This window comes from Falco punctatus (assembly GCF_963210335.1).
Source record: "Falco punctatus genome assembly, chromosome: 4".
NCBI classification, from domain to species: Eukaryota; Metazoa; Chordata; class Aves; order Falconiformes; family Falconidae; genus Falco; species Falco punctatus.
In genome coordinates, this window is record NC_137583.1 from 38,409,030 (window position 1) to 38,431,012 (window position 21,983).

At 48.9% G+C, this 21,983-nt stretch overlaps 1 protein-coding gene and 1 long non-coding RNA gene across 4 annotated transcripts in view; both read right to left on the reverse strand.

The window, feature by feature from the left end:
* XPO6 (exportin 6) overlaps positions 1-15,804 on the reverse strand; it is a 55,728-nt gene extending 39,924 nt beyond the window's left edge. The window contains exon 1 of one of the 3 annotated variants that reach the window (XM_080383513.1): positions 15,448-15,804. In XM_080383513.1, coding sequence (XP_080239639.1) covers positions 15,448-15,450 — 3 coding nt within the window. In that variant the 5' untranslated portion in view covers positions 15,451-15,804. The remainder of the gene's footprint in view (positions 1-15,447) is intronic. The other 2 variants (XM_080383512.1, XM_080383514.1) reach the window with 2 other exon arrangements.
* LOC308062305 lies at positions 9,909-15,433 on the reverse strand. The gene is made up of 3 exons (XR_013927532.1): positions 14,803-15,433; positions 14,613-14,683; positions 9,909-14,474 (listed from the first exon to the last, which is right to left on the reverse strand). It is a non-coding gene; the product is annotated as an uncharacterized lncRNA (long non-coding RNA).
* Positions 15,805-21,983: the final 6,179 nt, after the last annotated feature.

Here is a 21,983-nt window from a genome sequence, read left to right on the forward strand (position 1 = left end):
AGGTCACTATAGTTTTGCAGGACTCTGGGGGTGGGATGATTTTATTCTAGTAACAGCTCACCATCCAGCTCAGCCTCTCACCACACTTCCCTTTCAGTCTAAGCCTGATAATGGATAGCCTTAGAAAACAACTACTGCTACAACACAGACCGTACCATTAGTCATTCCTATAATGTTTTCAATGCATGCTATCAATAATAAATGCATCAAGATTCAAGCCCTGACCTTCCTCTGTACAGAAACAAAGTAAACCATTAAAGAAAACTGAAAGTTCTGAGTCAAGAAAATAAAAGCAGAAACAAAACCATGCCTGGCAATCTTCTGCAAAGACATAAACAAGTGAGACAATTTGCAGAAACACTACGGGCTTCTGCTAGTTCCCATTTCCACCTACAGCTGTCTCCCCAAGGACCACCATAGGGCCAAGCAGCAGGAGACCCTCCCCAAACAGCCCAGGATTGGATTAATCCCTGCGAGAACTGAAAACTCAACACAACAGCATGGGAATACCATTTCAGCTCTGCTCTGCAAACAACTGGAAATGGATGCTCTGTAGGAGCATTTTCAGTTACAAAGGAATATTGAATTTCATCCACCCTTTCCTCTTCCTTCCTCCCTTTTTTACTTTTTTTTTTTCTTTTTAAAGACCTGCTCTAGAAAGCAAGGACTATTTTAGCAGAAACATTGTTAGTGGGAAATTGGCTTAAAATAACCTACAATCAAATCAAAGCCACTTTGACAGCTTAAGCAAGATCAAGCACCCATTATGACCGCTTTAATCCATTTATACATGGTTTCTGCAAACAGTCCTTCGCACTGTAAACTTCCCCTTGAAGCCAGCGGCCCTTCAGCCACCGAACAGTCTCCTCCTGCCAGTCACCATTTTCCAGATAACAGCAACACTATGGATAAGAGCCTCACTCAAAAAAAAAAAATAATTGATTGAGTCTTTAATGACATTTGGATATAGCCACACTGCCATTTCTATGCGTTTCTTTCTGGGACATCGCACATTGTTGCAAGTTCCTCCAACTAGATCCAGACCAACATATCCAACTTTTTCATGTTTACATGCAGTTTACTTTCTCTGCTGCTCAACACTGAGTAAGTCTCACCAGCAGTTTCTAATGCTAAAGCCCCAGAGGGGTTTCCAAATATTGGGCAGATCAATTTGTTGCAGATTCCTGTGCCAGAAGCACTGCTCTTCCACTCCACCCCTCCACCAGCCAAGACCAAGATCGCCTCAGTTCACAGAGCAGTGTTAGGTCTTCACGCAGGAATGGCAGGGTTCAATCATTTTGGAATAGTTAATTCAATACTTCTTTAGGAAGAGTAGTTAATTCTTTTCCAAGATTCAAGATTTATTTCCTACATTTGGAAATAAATTGCAGAGTTCTCATAAATCTTGAGCATCTGACACATCCTCCGCTGACTTCAGACTACCTTGGCTTTGAAGATGACAGAGCCTTCTCCTAGGAACACGCTTAATCTTTTATATAAAACCATCACCATCACAATGTTGAACACGTCAAAAGCAAAAAAGAAACCAGAGCACAACACAAGCATTTTACATTGGCATAAAAAGCCCAGGCTGGCCAGAATCCAAGGCCAACCTGGGCAGCACGAAACAGCATGACCTCCCCGATTGTTTTCTTCTTCTATTTGACTTCTCCCAGCTATTCTGGAGGTTTGACCGAAGAAAGGTGGAGCAGCACAAACTGTCTGAAGTAATTAAAGCCCAGCCCACAACGGGCTCTGGAAAGCCTCTCCCAGGTCCTCCCCTAGGTGCTCTCCAATGGCCATGCCAAGCGCCCCCCATCCTAGCTACCGGCAGGACTTCAACAGGTGGATAGCATCGTTCTGCATTTGCTAATGCCCTTGGGTATTCCTCAAGTTAACCGTTCCTGGAGCATGCAGCAATCACCCACCTCTCGAGCAAAGGCTCCGATAACTAGGTCGGTGAGATAAAGAGGGCACATGCTGTTGGAGAGCCGCAGAGGAAATTTACTGTACCTATATCCAGACACACCAGAAAGTAGATTATCTAGCGAGACTAATAAAAGTAGAGCTGTTTGTAGGACCTGCGGCTGTACCTGGCTGTACTATTTCCAGCTGCACCTCAGTATTATTGCTCACATTAACATGCAATGTGCTTTCTTCTTCCAGGGCTCAGTGTTTACTCTGCATTGAAGAAAAGAACAGGGAAGTATCGTCGGCCAAGAGGAACGCCAACTAATCTGGATCCCAAGCAGCAATGCAGCCGCATTAAGGACTGCAGAGTCAGGACAAGACCAAACCCCATGGGCAGGCAGACCCAGCAGCGCTCCGTTCCGTTTCTGACTGGTCTGAAATTCAACCATTTGGGTCATCCATAGATTTCATTTTTAAAGGTTTGCAAGGAAAGTCGTCAAGTCTGGACCATCGCTACTAGAATTTACTACATGCTTTCTGGGTAAGAGCAGTTTGCCTCACCCTCATAAGGCATTACAAAATACTCAACTATTAAAATAGGAATACTTCCCACCGCTTTCACAAGTTGTAAAATCTGACCCCCTCCACCCCCCCCCCAGTGCCTCTCCCAGGGTGGGACCAAACCACTGGGAAATACCATTTGCTCTCTTCTGTCAACCATTTGAGAAATATATACTGAATTCTATGAATCCTGCTTGCAGTGAGCTCTGACCCGCAGGGAGGATCATAGTTGACAGATTCAGCAGATCCTCCAGCCACAGATGATGTCCTCGGTCCCAGCTCAGTTAGGTGAATAAGTTAGTGACACATGAAAGTAGCGGGTCTAAATGCTAGTGCACCAGCAGCTACAAATTCTTGTGTTCCAGCAGGACACCCATCCTTGCACCTAGAAGTTGTTTCCAGGATAGCATCTCACAGCCCATTCTCCCCAAAAGAGGTGCTGTTAACTGCAGCTGTGCTATGCTGAGTTTTTGCTGCAGGGACCGGGCAAGGGTCAGGTCTGTCGCATGTCTGCTGTCCCTGGAACTGCCCCACCTGATCTGAGCATGACTTGATATGGATCAGGGTGGGAGAGCACCCCTTTCAATCCTTACCATATCCATTTTTGCCTCTAAGTTTGCTAAAGGTGTTTCACTACAGTTATCAAACCTGAGCTGTGTAGCTGCTTACTCATACCATTTATGTATGAGGTTCAACTTTTAACACCCTCCTCACACAACCAGAAAGACAACAGATTCACAGCTGAGACTACAACTTCCTATTTTGATAGAAATTATGAGATCTGCTACCAAGAACTTGCACATCCAAAGACATTCTCCATCCAAAGTACAAAAGAAGGATCTATAAAACCTGGATGTGCCAGCTGATTTCAGGGCTACCATTCAATTGCATTTTAAGATGTAGGAGCCATTAACAGATTTCTCTTGATTAATGAGAAAAATAGTTTAGTAGCTGCCAGCTTACTGCATTTTAGGCTGTTCAAACTCCAGTTCACCGCACCTCAATAAAGCTCTAGAGAAGCAAAACCTTTGTACCTTGCTGCTTAAACCAGGACTCCGTAACAAGTTCAGTTTAGCCTGCAGACTATGACTAAAGCATTCAGGTAGAACAAGCTACCTGTCCTACTCTGATGAAGAACAGAGGAATGAATTTTGGATTGCAATTCAGACATTGCATATTTAATAGAAGATACAACACTGATTTTAGTTTGCATATAACTAGAGACAACCCCACCCACCCCTTCAAATACCCGATCATTTTAGAAGATATGAAAGCACTTTATAAAGCTATTTCAATTTTCTCCTGAAGTGCTTTCATTTAGAGTTCACTTCCTATCTTTTTAATTCATTTTACATTCTCCAAAGCAATTGTTTCTTTTAGAGGAAAGCTTTTCACTAATGCTTTGCCATAAAAACACAAGCTGTTAACCTTTTAGTGTTTGCTATTAACAACTCGGTAGAATATCGATCACAGAGACGATTCTCTAAATATGGCAACTCAGGCAGATGACAAATTATGAGGAGGGTTAGGCCTGTTTATTTTTTTTTTAATGTGTTTGGAAATGGTTATCACTCCAAGACAAAAGTCAAGGTGATTCCTCTACAAAGCTTTTTCTAAGAAGATGTTAACTGCAGTTGCAACATTACAAAAGTGACTTCAGCCATCCCCCAGGCAGCACTGGAACACCTTCCTTGGATGTGGAAGCATGGATTTTACACCACACAAGCTGAACCTTAACACCTCCTTCAGTGGCAAGCAGGAGAAACACTTGCACTGCTGAACCCCAGAAGCCCTCACCGCCAATCTAAACCCCCTTCAGCATCTCTATATTTAAAGAGGACGGGATGTCTTTCTGTTCAGGAACTGTTACTCACCACCCCTCTGCACCCCATCGTGTATTTAATTCAGACACCCACTCTTGTTCCATCCTTGCCTTCAATACCTGCACTGCTGAAGCACTTTTCACACTGCATCTAACACCTACCAGCCCATAAAGCCTCCTTACACCAGATATTGATAGCAAATGCAGATCGCTTCCCAGCACAGCCCTGGCATCCTAATTTTTTTTGAGCTTGCATCTATGTCCCCTTCCTACCCACCATGTCTCCTACCATCACCAGTACAAGACACACCACCCAGCACAATTCAGCCTCCTCTTGCTTATCAAGATTTGGATCTTACCACATCTTATGCAGCTCTGCTAAAGTGAGTATCAGCTACATCTACCAGCTTGTGCTCGTAACTAGCAACTCTTCCAGGAGAGGAGGGACTGCAGGAGAGCAGTGTGAAACCTCACTGCTTGCAGCATTCCCAGCAGGAATTGCTATAATGCCACCAACAAGCCAGTGAATATGGTTAAGAAAAAAGAAAAATCACACACACAACACAATGGCAGCTGCTAGTATAAAATAACTCATCATCACCCTGCCTCTGCTAAGTTACGCTGTCCCATCTTCTTCCACCTGGGAGCCTTCTGCTTCCAATTTTGCACAGTTATTTAACAGTACAGTTATACACAGACAAATACAAACCACCACACTTTAGCTGCTGAATTTTCTTCCTTCTATAATTATAATTTTTTGGGTTTACTGTTGTAGATAATTTTTAAGGAAACTCAATCGAGACTAATTTAATAGTACACATACCTAACCAACATGCATATGTGCTAAGGTACTAATTTACTCATTTAAGAATTACCAGGGTGTCTTTCAGAGCCCCTTCCTGCCCAAGTCCTAACATAATATGATAATGAACACATAAATTAGGAACTACACTCTCAGAAAGATTGTGGTCACTTCAAGTCTGCTTGTGAAGGTCACAAAGGCCTTTTTTTTTTTTTTTTTTTTTGCAGCTACCTGCAAAGCGCAGATATTATCACCACTTCAGTGAACCTTTGGAACAGCCTTGGGTCACTCAATGCAACCAAGTTCAAGAAAGAAGTGCATTATTACTTTTAGCAATAGAAGTACAATTATGAAGTGTTTTTTAAGAACTTGTACAAAACCCAGCACATCCTCTAGAAAGGATGAACGCATACTATTGAGAGGCAGAGTTCTGCAGCTCAAAGGCGGTGTTACCTACTATATTTAATCATTTCCAACTAATGATTTTACAAGTCCGGGGCTTCACACATTCCCAGGGTCTCCTTATCAGTGTAACTCACGCAGAGACCTTAAATTGGGAGACAGCACACAGACCCTGCACCATACGTGCTCCCTGGCAGCACACTGCTGATGGTATCAAGACGACAAGGCTCAGTCTTTATTCTTGGTTTCCTCGTTGCATTTCAGAGATGTTTTTGTGGTTTAATGAACCGAAACTAGACAGCTTCACTCTGTGCTTTGAGAACAGTTCAGGCTCCTGGTGCCATTTCAAGAGACCTCCTGGCTGCAGAATACATCCCGCTTAATCTGGTTCATTCGATTCAAGGGTCACAGCTTTGGCAGCTCACTAATGAGGTGAGATTTTGTAAACTCATTTCTGTTGTACCAAAATTTCAGCAAAAAAACTACCATAAAAGAAATGACTTACTGTTCTACCTCAAGGCAATCTGCGGGAGGAATAAAGGCTTCATGCTACTCTCGATCTCCTGGCTGCAACAAAGCCAACATCCAGCACCAGAGGTGCTCAAGGCCCTTCTGCCTGTACAACCCATCACTTCAGAAACCCCAGACTGCGCTTCAGGAATCAATGCATTTTACTTAAATATCAGCTAAGGCCCCAAAACGACCACAGGCTGAACACTAATGTGTGGAACAGGCTATTGAGAGCCAGCAGTGATAATCTGATTTCTCAAACAGGATAAAGAGATCATCTTACCTGTAAACACTGCCTGCTATACAAGTAATCAGGCACCTTTTTGAATACCTAAGGGATCTTATTTCTTAAATCTTCTTGTACAGGCAGGTTCAGTTAACCAGGCTTCAGGTTTTAAGGCTGAACTCTGACTAATGGGCTCAAATGTCCAGGTCTGATTCTTTCTAAACCGGTAACTCTGAATCGACATCATCAGGTCCAGTAGCCAGCATGTCCTTCACCAAGCATTTTGCTTTGCTTGCTTTGCTGTTCAGAAAAGATGTTCATTAGATGGAAACACAGAATGCATAAAGCATTAAAATTCAACACCTAGAAGCTCTTAGAAACCCACCAAAGGCATAAAATAATCATTGCAAGCTGTCATAAGCAAGGTAAGATTTAGACACAGTGCCGTTACAAGCCACACTCTTGCTGAGGACAAGCACGAGAGCAATTTGCGGGCCCCCGCTGCCAGGGGAAGGTGGGCTGGCCATGCGCTCCTGACTTGCCAATCGATTTACTGCAGTTCAGCTGCTGGAAAAGACTTAGCAACACATTATTTCCCCAAACAAGTAGTTGCTAAAATAATGATATGCAGATGAGAAGTGCAGAAGTATCCAAAGCAGACTACTCGAGATCAATATTCCGCACCATACCAACTGCGTATCACCCTAACACAGGGGTCCCAGGTGTGTACAGGTGGCACTTTTTGGACTTAGGACTTAAATTTGACAATTTGGCTACAGTTGTTAGACTTTCCTCGGTAGACACTCTGTTCAGACAGTTCTCAGTCACTGTCCACCACTTTTTAAGCCATCACTAATAACAAATTTTCTGTTTAGGTATAATGAGAAAAAACGAAGCCATAAAGTCACAGTAGGGTCTTCAGATGGACACCCCACAAGGTTGGTCATCTGCTGAGGGCAGTCAGCTAGGCATATGTCACTTCACAGATGCTGAAACACTGCAAGGTGACTCTGGTTCTCTCCCAGAGTACAGAAATAACTCAGAGTCTTCCAGTGAAGTCTAGAAGCTTGCATCTCTAAAGGCAACAGTTTTGCAATCTCAGTGTTTGGGTCTGTCTTCTCCCCTCACACCCTCCCTTTGCTGGGTTCCCAAGCTTCCATCGAGCCTGCCACACCTCGAGGGAGATCCCGTCCTTTCCTGTGCGGCGATGCTTGTGCACGAGTGCCGGGACCACAGTCACAAGTCACAAATCACTTCCCTTTTCTCTGCATAAGCAAATCTAGGCTTGCACAAACAGAACCACAGGGCTGGCCCAAACACACACATGCAACTTAACTGATTTTGAGGTAACACTTCCCCTGCTGTTTTAGGTGAAGTAACCCAAGTTGTAAAAAGGCAGGTCAGAAAGATCCCACGGCCATACTATTTTAGACATAAGTATTTTGGGTGGGGGAGGGTATTTGTGGAGGGAATAAAAAAGTTCTTATAAAAATCATCCATAGAAATAAAAATGTGTTAAGAAAAACGCTTGCATTTTCTTACTCAAATGGTCCAGAACAACAGACAAGCAGCAGCACATAAAATGAACTTAAGAAAGGTACAAAGTATGGCCTTTCTAGTTGAAGACTGTTTTAAAAAACACACCTATTCAAATTTCAACAGTCTTCCTACAAAGAACACTATTCTGGCTCTTACAGATGGATATATGATACTTAAAAATGCTAAAAAGCTTGCTCTTAAGCACTTGTCCAAATGTGGCAGCTGCTTTGACCAGAGAGACTAGAAAAAAAGATGCTAAGCATAGGAGTCATAAACCTGGCATGCTTGCATATCAGCACCAAGCCTTCCAAGATGCATTAACAGATTTTTAGAAACACTTCTCAAATGCTTTACCGTCTGCAAAGCCACATATAAGCTGCTCAACCTACAGACAACAATACCTAGACAAACACTCTGAATTGCAGTTGTTTGCAATCCTACCTTAAGGAGTCTCTGAAAGTATGTACATATGCAAAGTGGGAAATGGAAAGCACCACGACAAGCAAAAAAGAAAGCAAATGTAAAAAGAAAACAATTATTCAGCATATTTCTTAAAGTGGCACTTCAGATGCAGCTCCATCTACAGATCTTTGAACCCTGCTGCTGAATTTTTAACTGCACTGACACATCCCAGCTGCTCATTTTCCAGGTAGTTCTCTGACACCCACTCCTGCCTGGCAGGATTAAGTCTATTACCTTGCAGAAAAACTCCCAACACCAGACTATGCAATGTGACATCAGTGCAAGGTTTATGGTAAACTTGGGAGAAGGATTATACCTTATGCAATGTATTACACCAGCTGGACCTGATTGCCAAGGAGGTATGATCACACTACACAAAAACAAGATATTGTTATCTGCAATGCTTCTGCACTTGGGGGTATTTCACAACAGCAGCCTGCCTCTCACTCCTGCATCTCCTGCAGCTCTGGGGCAACATCTTGTGCACTCTCCAGGGATGGTTGCAGGGCTATCTGCCCTGGGACTGGGGTGGGGGGCTCCAATGGGTGGACACAGGGCTATCCTATCCATCCTGGGACCGGGGGGCTCTGACAGGCGGACACAGGGCTATCTGCCCCAGGACTGGGGAGCTCTGACAGGCTGAAGCATAACTAGACTTTGGTCAACATGACCTGGCCCGCCTCATCAAGTGCCAGCAGGAAACAAGAAAAAGCAGCTGAAACTGCTGCAAAGCAGCCTTTTCCTCCTTCACCTCTCCCCATCACAAAACACTGCTTCTCCTGGGTTGCTGGTGGGATCAGAGGAGCTGCTGGTGCAGCCCTCAGCCATGGTGGAAGCAGAAACAGCTTTGCTCCCGAGCACCTCATGGTTGCACATCAAAGATTACAGGCCATAGATCACATCGACATCCTTTTTTTTTTTTTTCTTTAACAGTTGCAAAAAGAAAGCCAAGGAATTGCAGAAAATTCAGTCTTATCACCCATAAGCGAAGGAACAGGGTAACGATATGGGGAACAACAAATCTAACCACTACAGCATAGCTGTCATTACTGTATCCCTTCCAGACCTTGACTTCAAACACACTGTTCTTAGACACCAGCTATTACTCCAAGGGGAAAAAAACCCAAAACACCACCAAGCGAAACTTCAGAGAAAAAAACCTGCCCTTAATCCCAAAGAAAAGGACTAGGAGTATTGCTACTCAGAAGCAATCTGTTCTGTTTTTACCCACTGCAGCAGGAGAGAATCAACCAAGCACAACACAGATTTTTCTGACAAAACCCTCTCCTGTATGGAAAAAACCCTCACTCTTCTCTTCTGGAAGGCTGCAGCCCCTGCGTTCAATGCTGACTTTGGCATCCTGACAAGCCAGTATACAAAACAGATGAGTATGCTCCTTTCTCAAAAGAGGGGACAAAAAGGAATCACGACAATCCCTCCTGGGAAGAAATTCATGCTGCAATTAAAGCTGTAATAAAATATTAAGTCAAACTGCTAAAAATACACATAGACTTGCAGACCCAGCCACAAACTTGGAGATGCCGAAATAAATAAAAGATAATTTGCAGCATGAATTCAAATGGCTGGGAAACGGTAAAATAAATTTATTCTGGGCATGATCCCCATAGGTGAGGGAACAGGGAAGATTAGGGAGGGGTGGGGGGGGGAAGTAAGGAGTTTGTGATGTTGCCAGAAGAGCGAAAGCTTCCGATCCTAACTGCAAATGGAAAACAGAAATGTGGATAAAGAAAGGAGTAAGACACGTGGATGGGGAGAAGGTAAGAACGGGAAAAACTTGCTTCACCACAGAAACACATTCCATAACCCATAGGTGCTCCTGAGCCCAGGCTCAGAGAAGATGTCCCATTCCCAACCTGCCAGAGGACAGAGGCTCTCACCAGAGGACCCATTCCATTTCTGGCTACAGAAATGAGCCCCAAGAGCTGCCCAGATGAGTAAGCAACTTCTTGAACATCATAATCATAAAAAGGCAATGGCTTTCCTCTACCAAACTTAGTATTTACGCTTTTGTTGGAACAACACTTTCACAAAAGAACAGGCACATGCTATGCACTTTGCCTCTACAGATGGTATTCTAAGCATTCTATTTTGACAAAACAAAGCTGGCAAACATTTTATTTCTCCAAAAGCAGAAGATTGCCGTGTCAACACCTGGGATGCAGAGAAGGCCAAACCAGCGGTGGCCCAAATACAAACGCAGTTACTAACAGGAAGTATCTGCTGACTTATGAAGGATAATGTTAGGACACATTATTCTAGCAGACAGGTATCAGCCCACACATATAAAAGCTGCATGTTTTTCTACTCTGCGTATACTAACACACATTAAGAAATACAGTAACAATAACAGCAGCTCCTTCTCCCCGATCTAAATGGCAACACCTCATAACATGCATTAAAATAACCAAACACAAATTCCTCAGAGCTTTTAGGTATCCGGACACTGAGCGATCTCTTCGCAGCATGGAGCCCCACTGCATGAGCTTAGTAGCAGTACATGCCAGCTTTTAATGCTTTTCTACTAAAATAATCGCAATAAGCAACATTCATCTATCAGCGGATTGCCATGCTCATCATCTAGCAGTAAGCAGCTTTCCAAGGTAGTTTAGCGGACCTTGAGGCTCAACAATTTTGCCTTAATACCTCTTAGTCCAACTGGAGATGATACCGCCTACATTTGGCTACCCAGGTCTTTGAAATGTGGCACATGTAATTATTATAGATCCTGAAAGGCATTGCGTATAACCATTCTGCTAAATTTGCTATTTTCTTCGGAAAAAAATCTTTCATCCTGGGGGAAGCATCCTTAACAGCCATGCTCGAGATGAGCTTCCCTGCTACAAACTCCGTTCCGATTCCCCTTCCTCCTGCCAGCAGTGCCGTACAGGCTGAGCTTCACCAGGGCCAGCTGAGGCAGAGGGTGCTGCCGCAGGGGTCACAGCGGGCAGAGCCTCACACCACACGGTGCCACACAGGCTTTGCTGCAGAGCTAATCAATGTGTGTGACAGCTCACCAGCGGCAAGTCTCAGCTGCCGTCTCACGGTTTAATAAAGCAGGAATAATAAAGGGGCACAGCAAAAGCTATGACGTGACTTGAAGACCCAAAAAGGAAGCCTAATGTTGGAGCTGAGGTCAGAACTTTGAAGTTCCTATTCTCGTTTGCCTACTCAGTAGATGGAGTTAGAATGGTTTTATAAAGGGTTGACTTTTATTTTTAAGCTATGTACTTTAAGGGGACGTACAGAAAGCTGACAGAACTTCAGTCTACTACACCACAGCCATCTAGTTTTGATGCTGCACATCAGCCGGCAGTGTCAGAGCAGGCACTGCCGGGGGGAGGGGACGACACGCTCCAGCTCCCTCTTGGTCTCAAAAACCTTCCGCAAGCAGAGGCCACCTCACCATGAGCGAGCGCTTCCTGCCCGCCACAGCACACCCTCTTCAGCTTCACCCTCTTCTCCATCTCTTCTTCTGGCAACGCAGTCCCATAGATCACCTGCTTCACGAACGGGCGGCAGCAGCCCAAACGTGACTTAAGCATCTCTGGCACAATGGGACAGCCAGGCAGGGTTTTCCTGCAAAAGCAGGAAGTTGCTGCTGCCTCCTGCCACAACGATGTCCTCAGCCCCCTTGCACGGTAGCCATCGGCAGTGGTCCCAAAACCACAGGAATGGTTCACAGCCCACAGACCTGATCTGGGCCTTAAGGCCACCAGCTCAGCTACACTGGCATACATAATAAACACGAGCTATTTTGGTAATTCAGCAGCAAGCTCCTTGGCAACCAACAGTGCCAAAATAATCCACAGCTCACCAGCATTACCTGGCTAGATATGCTGCAATCCAGACATACTTTATTCCTCAGCAAATGGAAGGTTTAAACCATTGCAGGTCTCCAAAGGAAGCTTCAAGCATAAGAAAATGACAGCGCTTACCGCTAAAAAAAAATTGGAAGGTAATAACAGGGCCTATAAGGTAAAAGCTAGGATGCTGCTGTAGAAAACTTAGATTCAAGCTACACACGCCCACTGCCTACTTCCATTTTTGCAAGCTCGATTTGCTTCAGGCAGAACAGGGACGGGAGCTTCTTTGGATCTGCTGCTGCTACTCCTATTGTCTGCTTCCCACTTTGCTACACGCTCATGAGGGCCTAGTGATAAGCTGAAAGAAGTGGGACTTGTTTTGTAACTAAAGCCAACATGTTTGAGAAGCCTGTTTGCAGTTCCTTGACTGAAGGGTTTACTTCATATGACACCTTTAAATCTGATACCTAACACAACAGCATTTCCTGAAAAAAGTCCCCTTTCCTGAGCTGTTCTTCCAGTTGCTGGCAGGATACAAATCACACATAATTGAAGAATACATTCGCTAGGAGGTAATCACCTGACTTCCAACCTCACATGGGAGTTACTAACACACTTGCCAGGTGACTGGTATGCTCGGGAGATTACAACTGGGATCTGACAGTTTCAGAGATGGTTCATCTTCGCTAGCAGAAACAGGAAAAAGATGAAAGAATGAGTGATGAGAGAAATGCATAGCTTATTAGGATGCAAAACACAAATGCACTCGAGGATTACTTCCACAAACAGTATTTATTTTCAAGCTGTTTGCTAAAATCATCTAGAAGGATTCCTAAAAGTTGACCAACAAAACATTAATACTTTGTGGTCTATTAAAAGAAGAGAAACACTCTAAGGGTGCCACCCGAGTGCCTAAGTTGGAGCTTGTTACTCTGTGTTTAGAGGTTAACATGACTCCACAGAAATCCACTTGAGAAGCCTGTATTTCACAATACCCTACTTTCTCTATAAAGATAGGACATCAGTGCTGACTCACCTTTTTCACAGAAAGTCTCAAATTGGATGCTGTACAAGAACTATTTAGTGGACAATGTGCATTAGTTGTCTGACATGCCACAAGCATGTAATAACCACCACACACATACAACGTGCAGAAGGCTTGACACAGCGGCAGGGCTGCTCTTTACAAATACCTCAGAAAGCAAAAGAATGATTCAAGCTTCCTGTGAAACTAACCAGCTTTCTAAGGGTGGCATAAGATTTCTGAGCCATTAGTTGCATCTAAGGACACTGAACTGGCACCTGTTCTATGACACGCACGCAGTTTCTGAGTATGCTGCACATCACCAGTTTCCCCTCCTGCCTTTACTGAGAGCTCTGGCTTTACAGTTTGTTCTTAACATTCCTTCCCAGTTAATCAAGCTTTAACTCATTACTGCATTCATTGCTTACTCCCTTCTGTATCAACCCAATTCAACTTCAACTAATAAAATCTGCTTCCACAAGTCTGTATTTCTGACAGCAGAGTTTAATTGTGTTTTATTTGTTCCCAGTATGGCTTACAGCATCTCATCTTCACACTTATCCAACTGTTTCCAGGAAGGAGGGTACGCTAGCAGCAGAACAGGCCCATCTGTAAGCTCCAAGGAAATGGGAACATAAGGAAAATCTTGCACAGTAGTCACATGATGAGTTACACCAGTAAATTCTGCAGTATAGCCCGATGACTGCTTCTCAACTTCCAGAGCCAGTACCTGGCTTGTAGCTGAACCAAATATCAAATGTTCAAGGAAAAAAAAAAAAAAAAGATGTCACTCAGGAGGATAAATGTGCACGCCTGCACGAAGGCAAGGGAAGAACTAAGAAGTCCTTTTGTCACTTATAATTATTGGTGCACACCCTGAAGCACAAAACTCTGTAACCTCTTTCCACATGCAGATCTACAGTTTGTTATATACAACTGGTCTACCAATTTCTCCAAATTCAACCACAGTATTTTTTCGTCTTATTCAACCTGGGGTATTCACCTAAAGAATTTTTGCTCTAGCTTTGGCCAAAGTTAAATTCAGTGAGATCTGTGACACGTGACAGACAAGTCAGGAGTCCATCCTGAGCAGGTAGGTACATCCCTCATGCACGCAGACCCAGTAGTAGCAGGCTGCTACTTGTATTTATTTAGGAGGCCATATCCCACCCCAGCAGACACCATGTGGAGCAGCAAAGCCTCTCACAGGGACTAATGAAATTCAACTTAGATGAGCTACAGAGACCAAGGTTTCAGTAAACTAGCAACAGCGTACCAGGAGCACATCAAACAACGTGCAGATGTGATTATTTTGGCTCTTGGGTGAAGCAAATTCACAACTGCAAACCAAGATCCCAGCTTCCTGAAGACCAGAGGTGCAAGGCCTGAGCCTACGTTATTTAAGACAACTTAAATTAGAAAGTGGTTGTAAACTAAATCAGTAACTACTGCCTTCACTCAGCGGGACTGAGAGAGAGGAGGCAGTTTCCACGAGCAGATCCAGGGCTGCTGAACACATCTCTACTTACTGATCAACTGCAAAGTACATGTCTGTGGCTTCCCTTTGCCAACCCAGTAAGTCTGGGAATTTAATGTTTCCCTGCAGGTAGAACAAGGGAAAAATAAGAACAGCAGTTGTTACTTAGCACATCACTGCCAGCACTTGGTACGGCGATAGCGAGCAATACCATGATCCCCTGAAGAACGATTTCCACCTACCAGCCCTGCAAGCCTGACTGTGCGTGCACCCGATGGATTAAAGATTCTTCTCCTGCTTCTTATCAAGGGAAAAAGAGATTGTGCAAATCAAAGCACGCCGTATCTCAGCTCTGCATCTCTCGGTAGGACTGCATGCAGCTATGACTGCTGCTGCTGCTGGAAAGCAGCTGAAGACCAGTATCTACAGCAGAATTAAATTACACTCTGCACAGAAGGGAATCCAGGTTATTTCTGCAGCTTTTCCAAGGCTAAACCGGAGGCGACCAGAGCAAGCCCACTGCTAGCACTGGAAAAATCCCTGTATTTCCCAACACCCTCCGGGCACACACGCTCCTGGGAAGGATTTCTGCCTTCAGGGCTTTTTAAAACGTGCCAGCCCGGCGGCTCCGGGGGCGCAGGCCTCCCCGAACACCCGCGGGCCCCTCGGGGCCTCCGGGGCCCGCAGCCCCCGGCCGGGCCGCTGCCCAGGCGGCTCCCCCCAGCAGGCGCCGGGCCGCCCGCTGCCCGCATCGGGGGCAGGCTCTGAGGGCCGGCGGGCCCGGGACAGGCCGCAGGCCCCGCCGGAGCGCAGCGGGGTCCCCCCATCTCCCCTCCCCGGGGCCGGGGGGGTGCTCCGCGGCGGCCCCGCTCCCCGCCCGCACTCACCATGGCTGGCGGCGGCTCCCGCGGGGCGGCTCTAGGCAGGGCGCCGCGCTCCGCTCATGTCATGGCCGGCGGCGGCCGGCGGCGGGGCCTCCCCGCCCATGCACCAGCGAGCCCCCCGCCGGCCGCAGAGCCCCAGGCACCGCGGGCGGCCCCCCGCCCAGAGAGCCGCCGCCGCAACCGCCGCCTCCCAGCCCCCGGGCCTCCCCCGGCCGGCGGGGACGGGGAGCCCCAGGGCGCTGGGAAGGGCCACCGGAGGACAGGCCCGCGCGGGCCGGGAGGGCGCGGCCCTGGGCGGCGGAGGGCCGGGGCCGGGAGGGGAGCGGAGCGTGGCGGGGCTCGACGCGGCGGCTGTCGGGGCGTCCGGTAGCTACGCCAGGCGCATCCTGCCGCGCACCGGGGAGGCGGCTCCGCCGGCCCCGCCCCGCCCTCCCGCCGGAAGCGGTCGCCGGGCCCCCGCGGCCAATCGCAGCCGAGGCGGTGGTGGGGAAGACGCATGCGCAGCTCGCCGCGGCACGCCGCCGGCCGCCATCTTGGAGAAGGGCGCGGTGCCTCGCGGGGCGGGGAGGGGGGGGACGGGGGGGGAAGGTGCGCGCCCGAGGTGCGCCGCGCCTCGCCCCGCCCCGCCGCTTCTGCGCATGCGCGAACTGCCTTCCGGCCAGCCGGAAGCGGCTGGTGAGGGGGCGTGTCTTCGCTTGGCCACACCCCCTGGAGGCGGGGCTGGAGCGCGGCCCCGTGCCAGCGGCCGGGCGCGTGAGAGGGGCGTACGTTGCCTGGGCCGCGATCACTGCCCCGACCCCCAGGCACGGCTGTGCTGCCCCCCGGCCCCCCGCCTCCCAAGGGAGGTGCAGAGGTACGGGGACGCCATCTATGTTTACTGGCCTCGTGTCTTTCTAACTCCCGAAAATACGCGAGGAGGGAGCAACCCCCAGCCTCAACACCCCCTCCCATCCCCTAGTTTTAACTACTTCGTGGCCCTTGATTTTCTAACACGTGGTTGGGTGAGAAGACGGTAACGAAGAGATCTGGAACAGCGGGTGAATTTACAAAAAGGAAATCCAGCCCCTAACTGCTGCTTGACGAAGACAAGGAGCTGGGACCAACTGGAGCCCCAAACCCATGAAGTTAATACAGATGAAAATACTTACGGTTCACCAAACTCTCCTGTGACATTTGCAGTCACAGGAGATTGCTGAAACCAGCAGCTAATAGGCTTTAGAGGCGACAGTATCCATATGGTGATATTGCAAATGCTTGCAGTTACATTAGAGGATTAAACAAAACAAGAGGGAAGAAAATAAACCCTCCGTGGGGGGTGTAACTAACCACGAGGCTCAACAAGAAGCTTATGGTTGAGCAGTCTTGTGTCTTTTGCACGGCAGATTTTATTCCATGCTTTCAGGAGAATGCTGACCACACAGCCCCTTGTCCTGCTCACCCTGCTCAGCCTTTTGCTCTGGGTGGAAACACTGTTCCTGGGCCATGCAGGCTGGTAAAAACTCACCAAGAAGACTATGTGCAGCTTGCAGCTGAGTAGAGGCTGCCTGGCTGCACAGGAGGGTCACATCCATTTGCTGCTACGTGCTGCTGAATTACTATACGCACCCAAAGGCAGAGCACCATCTCCAACTCCTATCTCTCCAACACCTCCGAGACCCCTCCAACCTCTCCAAAACCCCTCCAACCTCTCCAGCACCTCCAGAACCCCTCTGACACCTCCAAAACCCTTCCAACCTCTCCAAAACACCAGGCTGAGCCAAGCGATGTGCTGTGCCTGCCAGTGTCTTTAACTGAGGCTGGAACTGCCTTGAGACGCCACCTCAGCAATGGTTACATCAAGATATTGCAGCTGGCTGGCAGAGGGCAGGTTACCATGGTGACCATTAAAAGGATAATCTTATTATCACCATTTGTTATTCCGACATGTTGACATGTGCTCCGAGGTGCACATTGCTGGTAGGGAAAACCAGCTGCTGGACACGGAGCTGCTAGGTCATGCACACCTTCCCTCCGAAGCCCTGAAGCTCTGCCTTCCACCTCTGCGTTGTTTGGGGTGGGGTTCTTCTGTGGCTCTCCAAAACAGAAGTGGCTCCAGGGACAGGAGGGATCTGGTGTGCCGCAGGCAGAGAGCAAGCTGGTGGGGACCAAAAGGAAGAAGAGAAACCTTCTGCCAGGCTGCTGGATCCTTATAGGGAGCTTTTCTCCTCTACCCCTATCTCCCCTGCAAAACCCAAGGGCATGGAATACCTTCTAGCACAGGATTTGGGGCTGAGAGTGAGCTCTGAGCTTTGCAAGCCTTCAGCATCAGCCACCAGCATCGTGCCGCCAACATATCACCAGCATCAGGCACCAGCATCACTGGAGCATAAGGAAGAGTGTGTTCAGGAGCACTGCAGTGCCAGACCCCGGGCCTCCTTTATTCCATTTCTGGGGCTCTGCCCATTGCTGGAAGGGCTATTTCTTAAAGAAAATTAGTAGTCACCCTAACCACTGGCTGTCTGCAACCCTTATGTTTTAATTTGGGGCCCCTCCATCTGTTTCCTAAAGAGGGAGGCAGCAAGGCTCAGATTATGCCTGAATAAGCCCCAAGATGCGAGATGTCCTCAACCTTTTTTTTTTTTTTTTTTAACTTTATGTTTTAAAAAAATAGAAGGAAGCAAAATAAACCATGGTGCTGAATGGCTGTATTGGGAAACCAAGGGAACAGAATTTGTGAAAATCATTTGTTACTGCATGGTTTATCACTCCACTTTTACTGTAAACACACACAGCAATGCACTGGAACGTGATTTGAAGCCCTCTTATCAAAGCTTCCTGCACAGCTCCAGCCTTGATTCCAGCTCATCGAATCACACATTCAAATATTCACCACATTTAATTGTTTTATACCAGTTTTGCATAGTTTGGGTTCTGCCTTCGGGGTGAGTTTGAGCCCAAGGCCAACGCAGCAGCTGGCTACGCTTCCCTTCGCACCCAGCCGTCTATCAGTTTCCAGCTCCTTGTATTGTTCCTGCCACAAGTTGAACCGTAACTCATTCTGAATGAGATGTATAAATAAGCATCTTACTGCAGTGTCACCTAAAATAAAACAACTCGATGAAAAGGGTTAAACTGTATTTTATAAGTGCAATAAAGCAACTCTGGAACAGGAGGGAAAGTTTTGTGCAGCAAACCCCAACCACTCCCTGTGTCTCACAAGTGGCTTGGCAATAAGTTTGCTTATTTAGCAAGCTATAAAAAATACAGCAGGTAAAGGCCCTGGGTACAAATACCTGTGAAAAGTACAGCTGTTCATAATTTTAAAAAAACACCACAGTCCGCTGCCGTGGGGAAGGTATGCTCCCAAGGTTCTTCTCCCCACGATGGGTGTCCTTCCTCCTCCACCTGCCATTGCTGGGTGCCTGGTGCGGGCACCCACAGCCTGGTGTCCCAGGGAGGGAGGGCAATCCACTGGGGCTGTCATCCCACACCGTCCCGTGTCCCTGGACTGGGTAACCTGGTCAGGACCATCTGCCCCAGCCAGGGTGGCTGTGGTGGCCACTGCAGCTCCTGGCCAGGTCCTCCTGCCTCCCCTCCAGCCCTGCTCCGCACCCCGTTGGGATTTTTCTGGGACTATTTGGGTTGTCAGGTGCTGTGTTTTTGGCACGCTGATTATATCGCTGGGAATGGCTTCCCGATTCCCATTGAAGGGGCGCTGCTTCTAGGCTGGGACAAAACAACCCCATGGGGCCAGGGTGCTGAGACACGACAGGAGGTCCCCAAATAAGCAGGTGCAGAGGGAGGGCAGGCAAAGCTGTGCTTTAGACAGGTCTCACACACCCAGCGTTTCATGTGTATTTGAAAGGGAGGCCTGAAAATTCATCCCAGTGTCCAAATCACCCCTTCCAACAGCTTCAGACCTGGAGGAGCAGGATGGGAGAGCAGCCAGCAGCCAAGGCAGCTCACTCGCTCTGGTAAGAGACGCCACTTTGTTACAGGCAAGGGAAAAAGGACTCATTTCAGGCCGTGGCTTTTTTTAAACCTACACAAGGTTCGGAGCCTGTCCCTACTTTCTCCCTAGACCTCAAAAAAACACCCAGGCAATGCCACAAGATGTCCCGACTTGCCCTTCTGCACCTCTCCCCGTTCTCAGTCTCCCATAATTTTGGGAGGGGACCAGTGGAGGTACAGGCGGTGGCGGGGGAGGACAGTGGAGCTTGGGCTCCCGTGGGCAAGGTCCCACCCTGAAGGGTCTATCACCTACCACAGGTTCCTGTGGGGCATCCACCAGGAGCAACAAGCACTCATGACCAGCCTCTTGGTCCCGGGCTTTGATGGGAGCCGTGAGGCACCTCTTTTATGAAGCTGGATGCGGTGCGGCGGGGAGCAGGGTCCCACCAGCCAGGCACCGCCGTGGGCCGGCAAGGGCTCCCCTTCTTCCAGGAAGCGTGAGGTGGAGCGGGCTGGGAAGGCAGAAGCTATTAGGGGCTCCCTGGGGCTGGGCATACTTGCCTCTTCCCTTCCATGGGAAAGCAGCCCTTTTTCTCTGGGTTTCTGCTCCTCTCCGCTCAGCCCATTAGCTGAGGCATTAAATTTTAACATTTTTTGTGGCTCCTTACAGTGTGTTCCTGGTGAGTGGGTGCCTGGGTGGGTGCCAGGGCCCTGGCGCCATACCCAGGGGGCCTGGGGGACGTTGGGAGTCTGGCTGTGGTGGGGGTACCCACCTGCATCCCATGGGCAGAAGAGGGGCTCCCCCAGTGCTGGACACCTGTGGGATGCTGATGCTTCTCCCAGCTCCCAAGGACCAGCATGGCAGCAGCATCCCCTGCACAGCCCCGTTGTCCTGGAGAGATGTCCCTGCCAGCTCCCCATGTTGGCAGGGGGTGACAAGATGGCAGTAACCCCCCCCCATCTGCCCAGCCAGTAATGCTGCCTGCAGCCCTGCCTGCTCCCACATCCCTTCTGAGTGATGGGCAGCCATCCTGTTGCCCAGCCCTGCAATTCCCCATGCCCTGCAGCAGTCCTCGACCTTGACCACCCACCAGCTTCCCCCCGTGCCCCTGCCAATGCCCCCAGCCCTTGCAAAACACCCAACATAGGTAGGAAACCAGTAAATGGCAAGTTCTGCTTGCAGGCACAGCCCGTGGCTGCCGTGCTCAAGGGGGGTTTCACTGCCCCATGGCTCCCTTGGTGCAAACTGCCCCAAGGATCCTGAAAAAGGGACCTGTCCTGCCCCCCCTGCGCAGCACAAACCAGCCCCCAGCCCCTCTTTGCCAGGGGTCTCCGGCGGGCACCCTGCAGGGTAAGCTTTGCTCACCATGGGCAGGTCCAAGGAGAACGCAAGTCCTTGAAGCGCCTTAGAGTAACGGACTCAGCTTAATGGCCGGAGAAATGCTCAGGCTTGAAATAGCTGATGGAAATGGATGGCTTGAGGACAAACCCTGCTCAGAATCACGAGGATCCTGCCACTCCTGGCCTTGGGCAACATGCACTCGCCCAGCACGGCCATGCACATGCGTGTACGCTGAGCTCGGCCATGCATAGGGGCATGCACTGATCCTAGCCACACACACGCATATACATACCAGCTCCAACCAGCTCCCTGCACAAGCACACCCATGACCGTGGCAAGAGAGCACAGGCAGCCAGGCTCCATCGCCATGCACCCCACAGGGATGTGTCTGCCTCATCCTGGCCGGCCATGGACGCTGGAGGCAGGTCTGAGGACTTGGCCATGAGGCAGAGGATCCCACTTAGCCCCAGCCCCCATCCCAGGTTGGGACCAGTGTGGGGTGGCTGAACCCCAGAAGTGCGGGCACCTCGCAGGCTCATGTGTGGGACCATGTAGTCCAGCACCCTTCTAGATGCATGGAAGAAGGTGATGGGAATGAGCTCAGGATAAACCACCCTCCAGGCTGGGTCCCCCTATCTCCTGGGGCAGCTGTGCAAGGACAAGACCCATGAGCAGCACAGCCGGGAGCATTCCGGCCATGAGAAATTAAAAATCCATCGATTTTTGCCATTAGAGGGGGTGTGGCTGGAGCAGATGCACTGCAAGCAGAGCCACACACTGAATAATTCACGGCGAGAGATGACAAAGCCTGTGGCCAGGCTGGGGAAGCCTCTCCGTGTCCTCCCACTGCTGCCTCCCAAGGACGTGGCCTTTGCTTCTGCCCCAGGGCATTGAACATGGGCTGGGGCGAGGGACCAGCACTGCTCTCCATCTCAGGGACATGGGGGCCACGTGTGGGTCCCTGAACTGGTCCCCACAGATGGAACGGTGAGACTCCAGAGCTGCTCGGTGAGAGCATGTGGCCACATGGGTGAGGGGTATCCTCACCCAGCAAGCTGCGCCCAAGGTGGCCCGGCTTGTCCCCTGGGAGTGGCTGGACACTGCTGACATGGCTGCCCTGGCTCACACTGGTGGTGCAGGGCCACCCCTTCTGGGGCAGGGCCACTCATCATGGGGCAAAGGTGCCACTCGTGGGGCAGGAACACCACTTGTGCAACAGGGACACATGCTGTGGGGCAGGGACATCCCTCTCAAGGCACCGTGATGC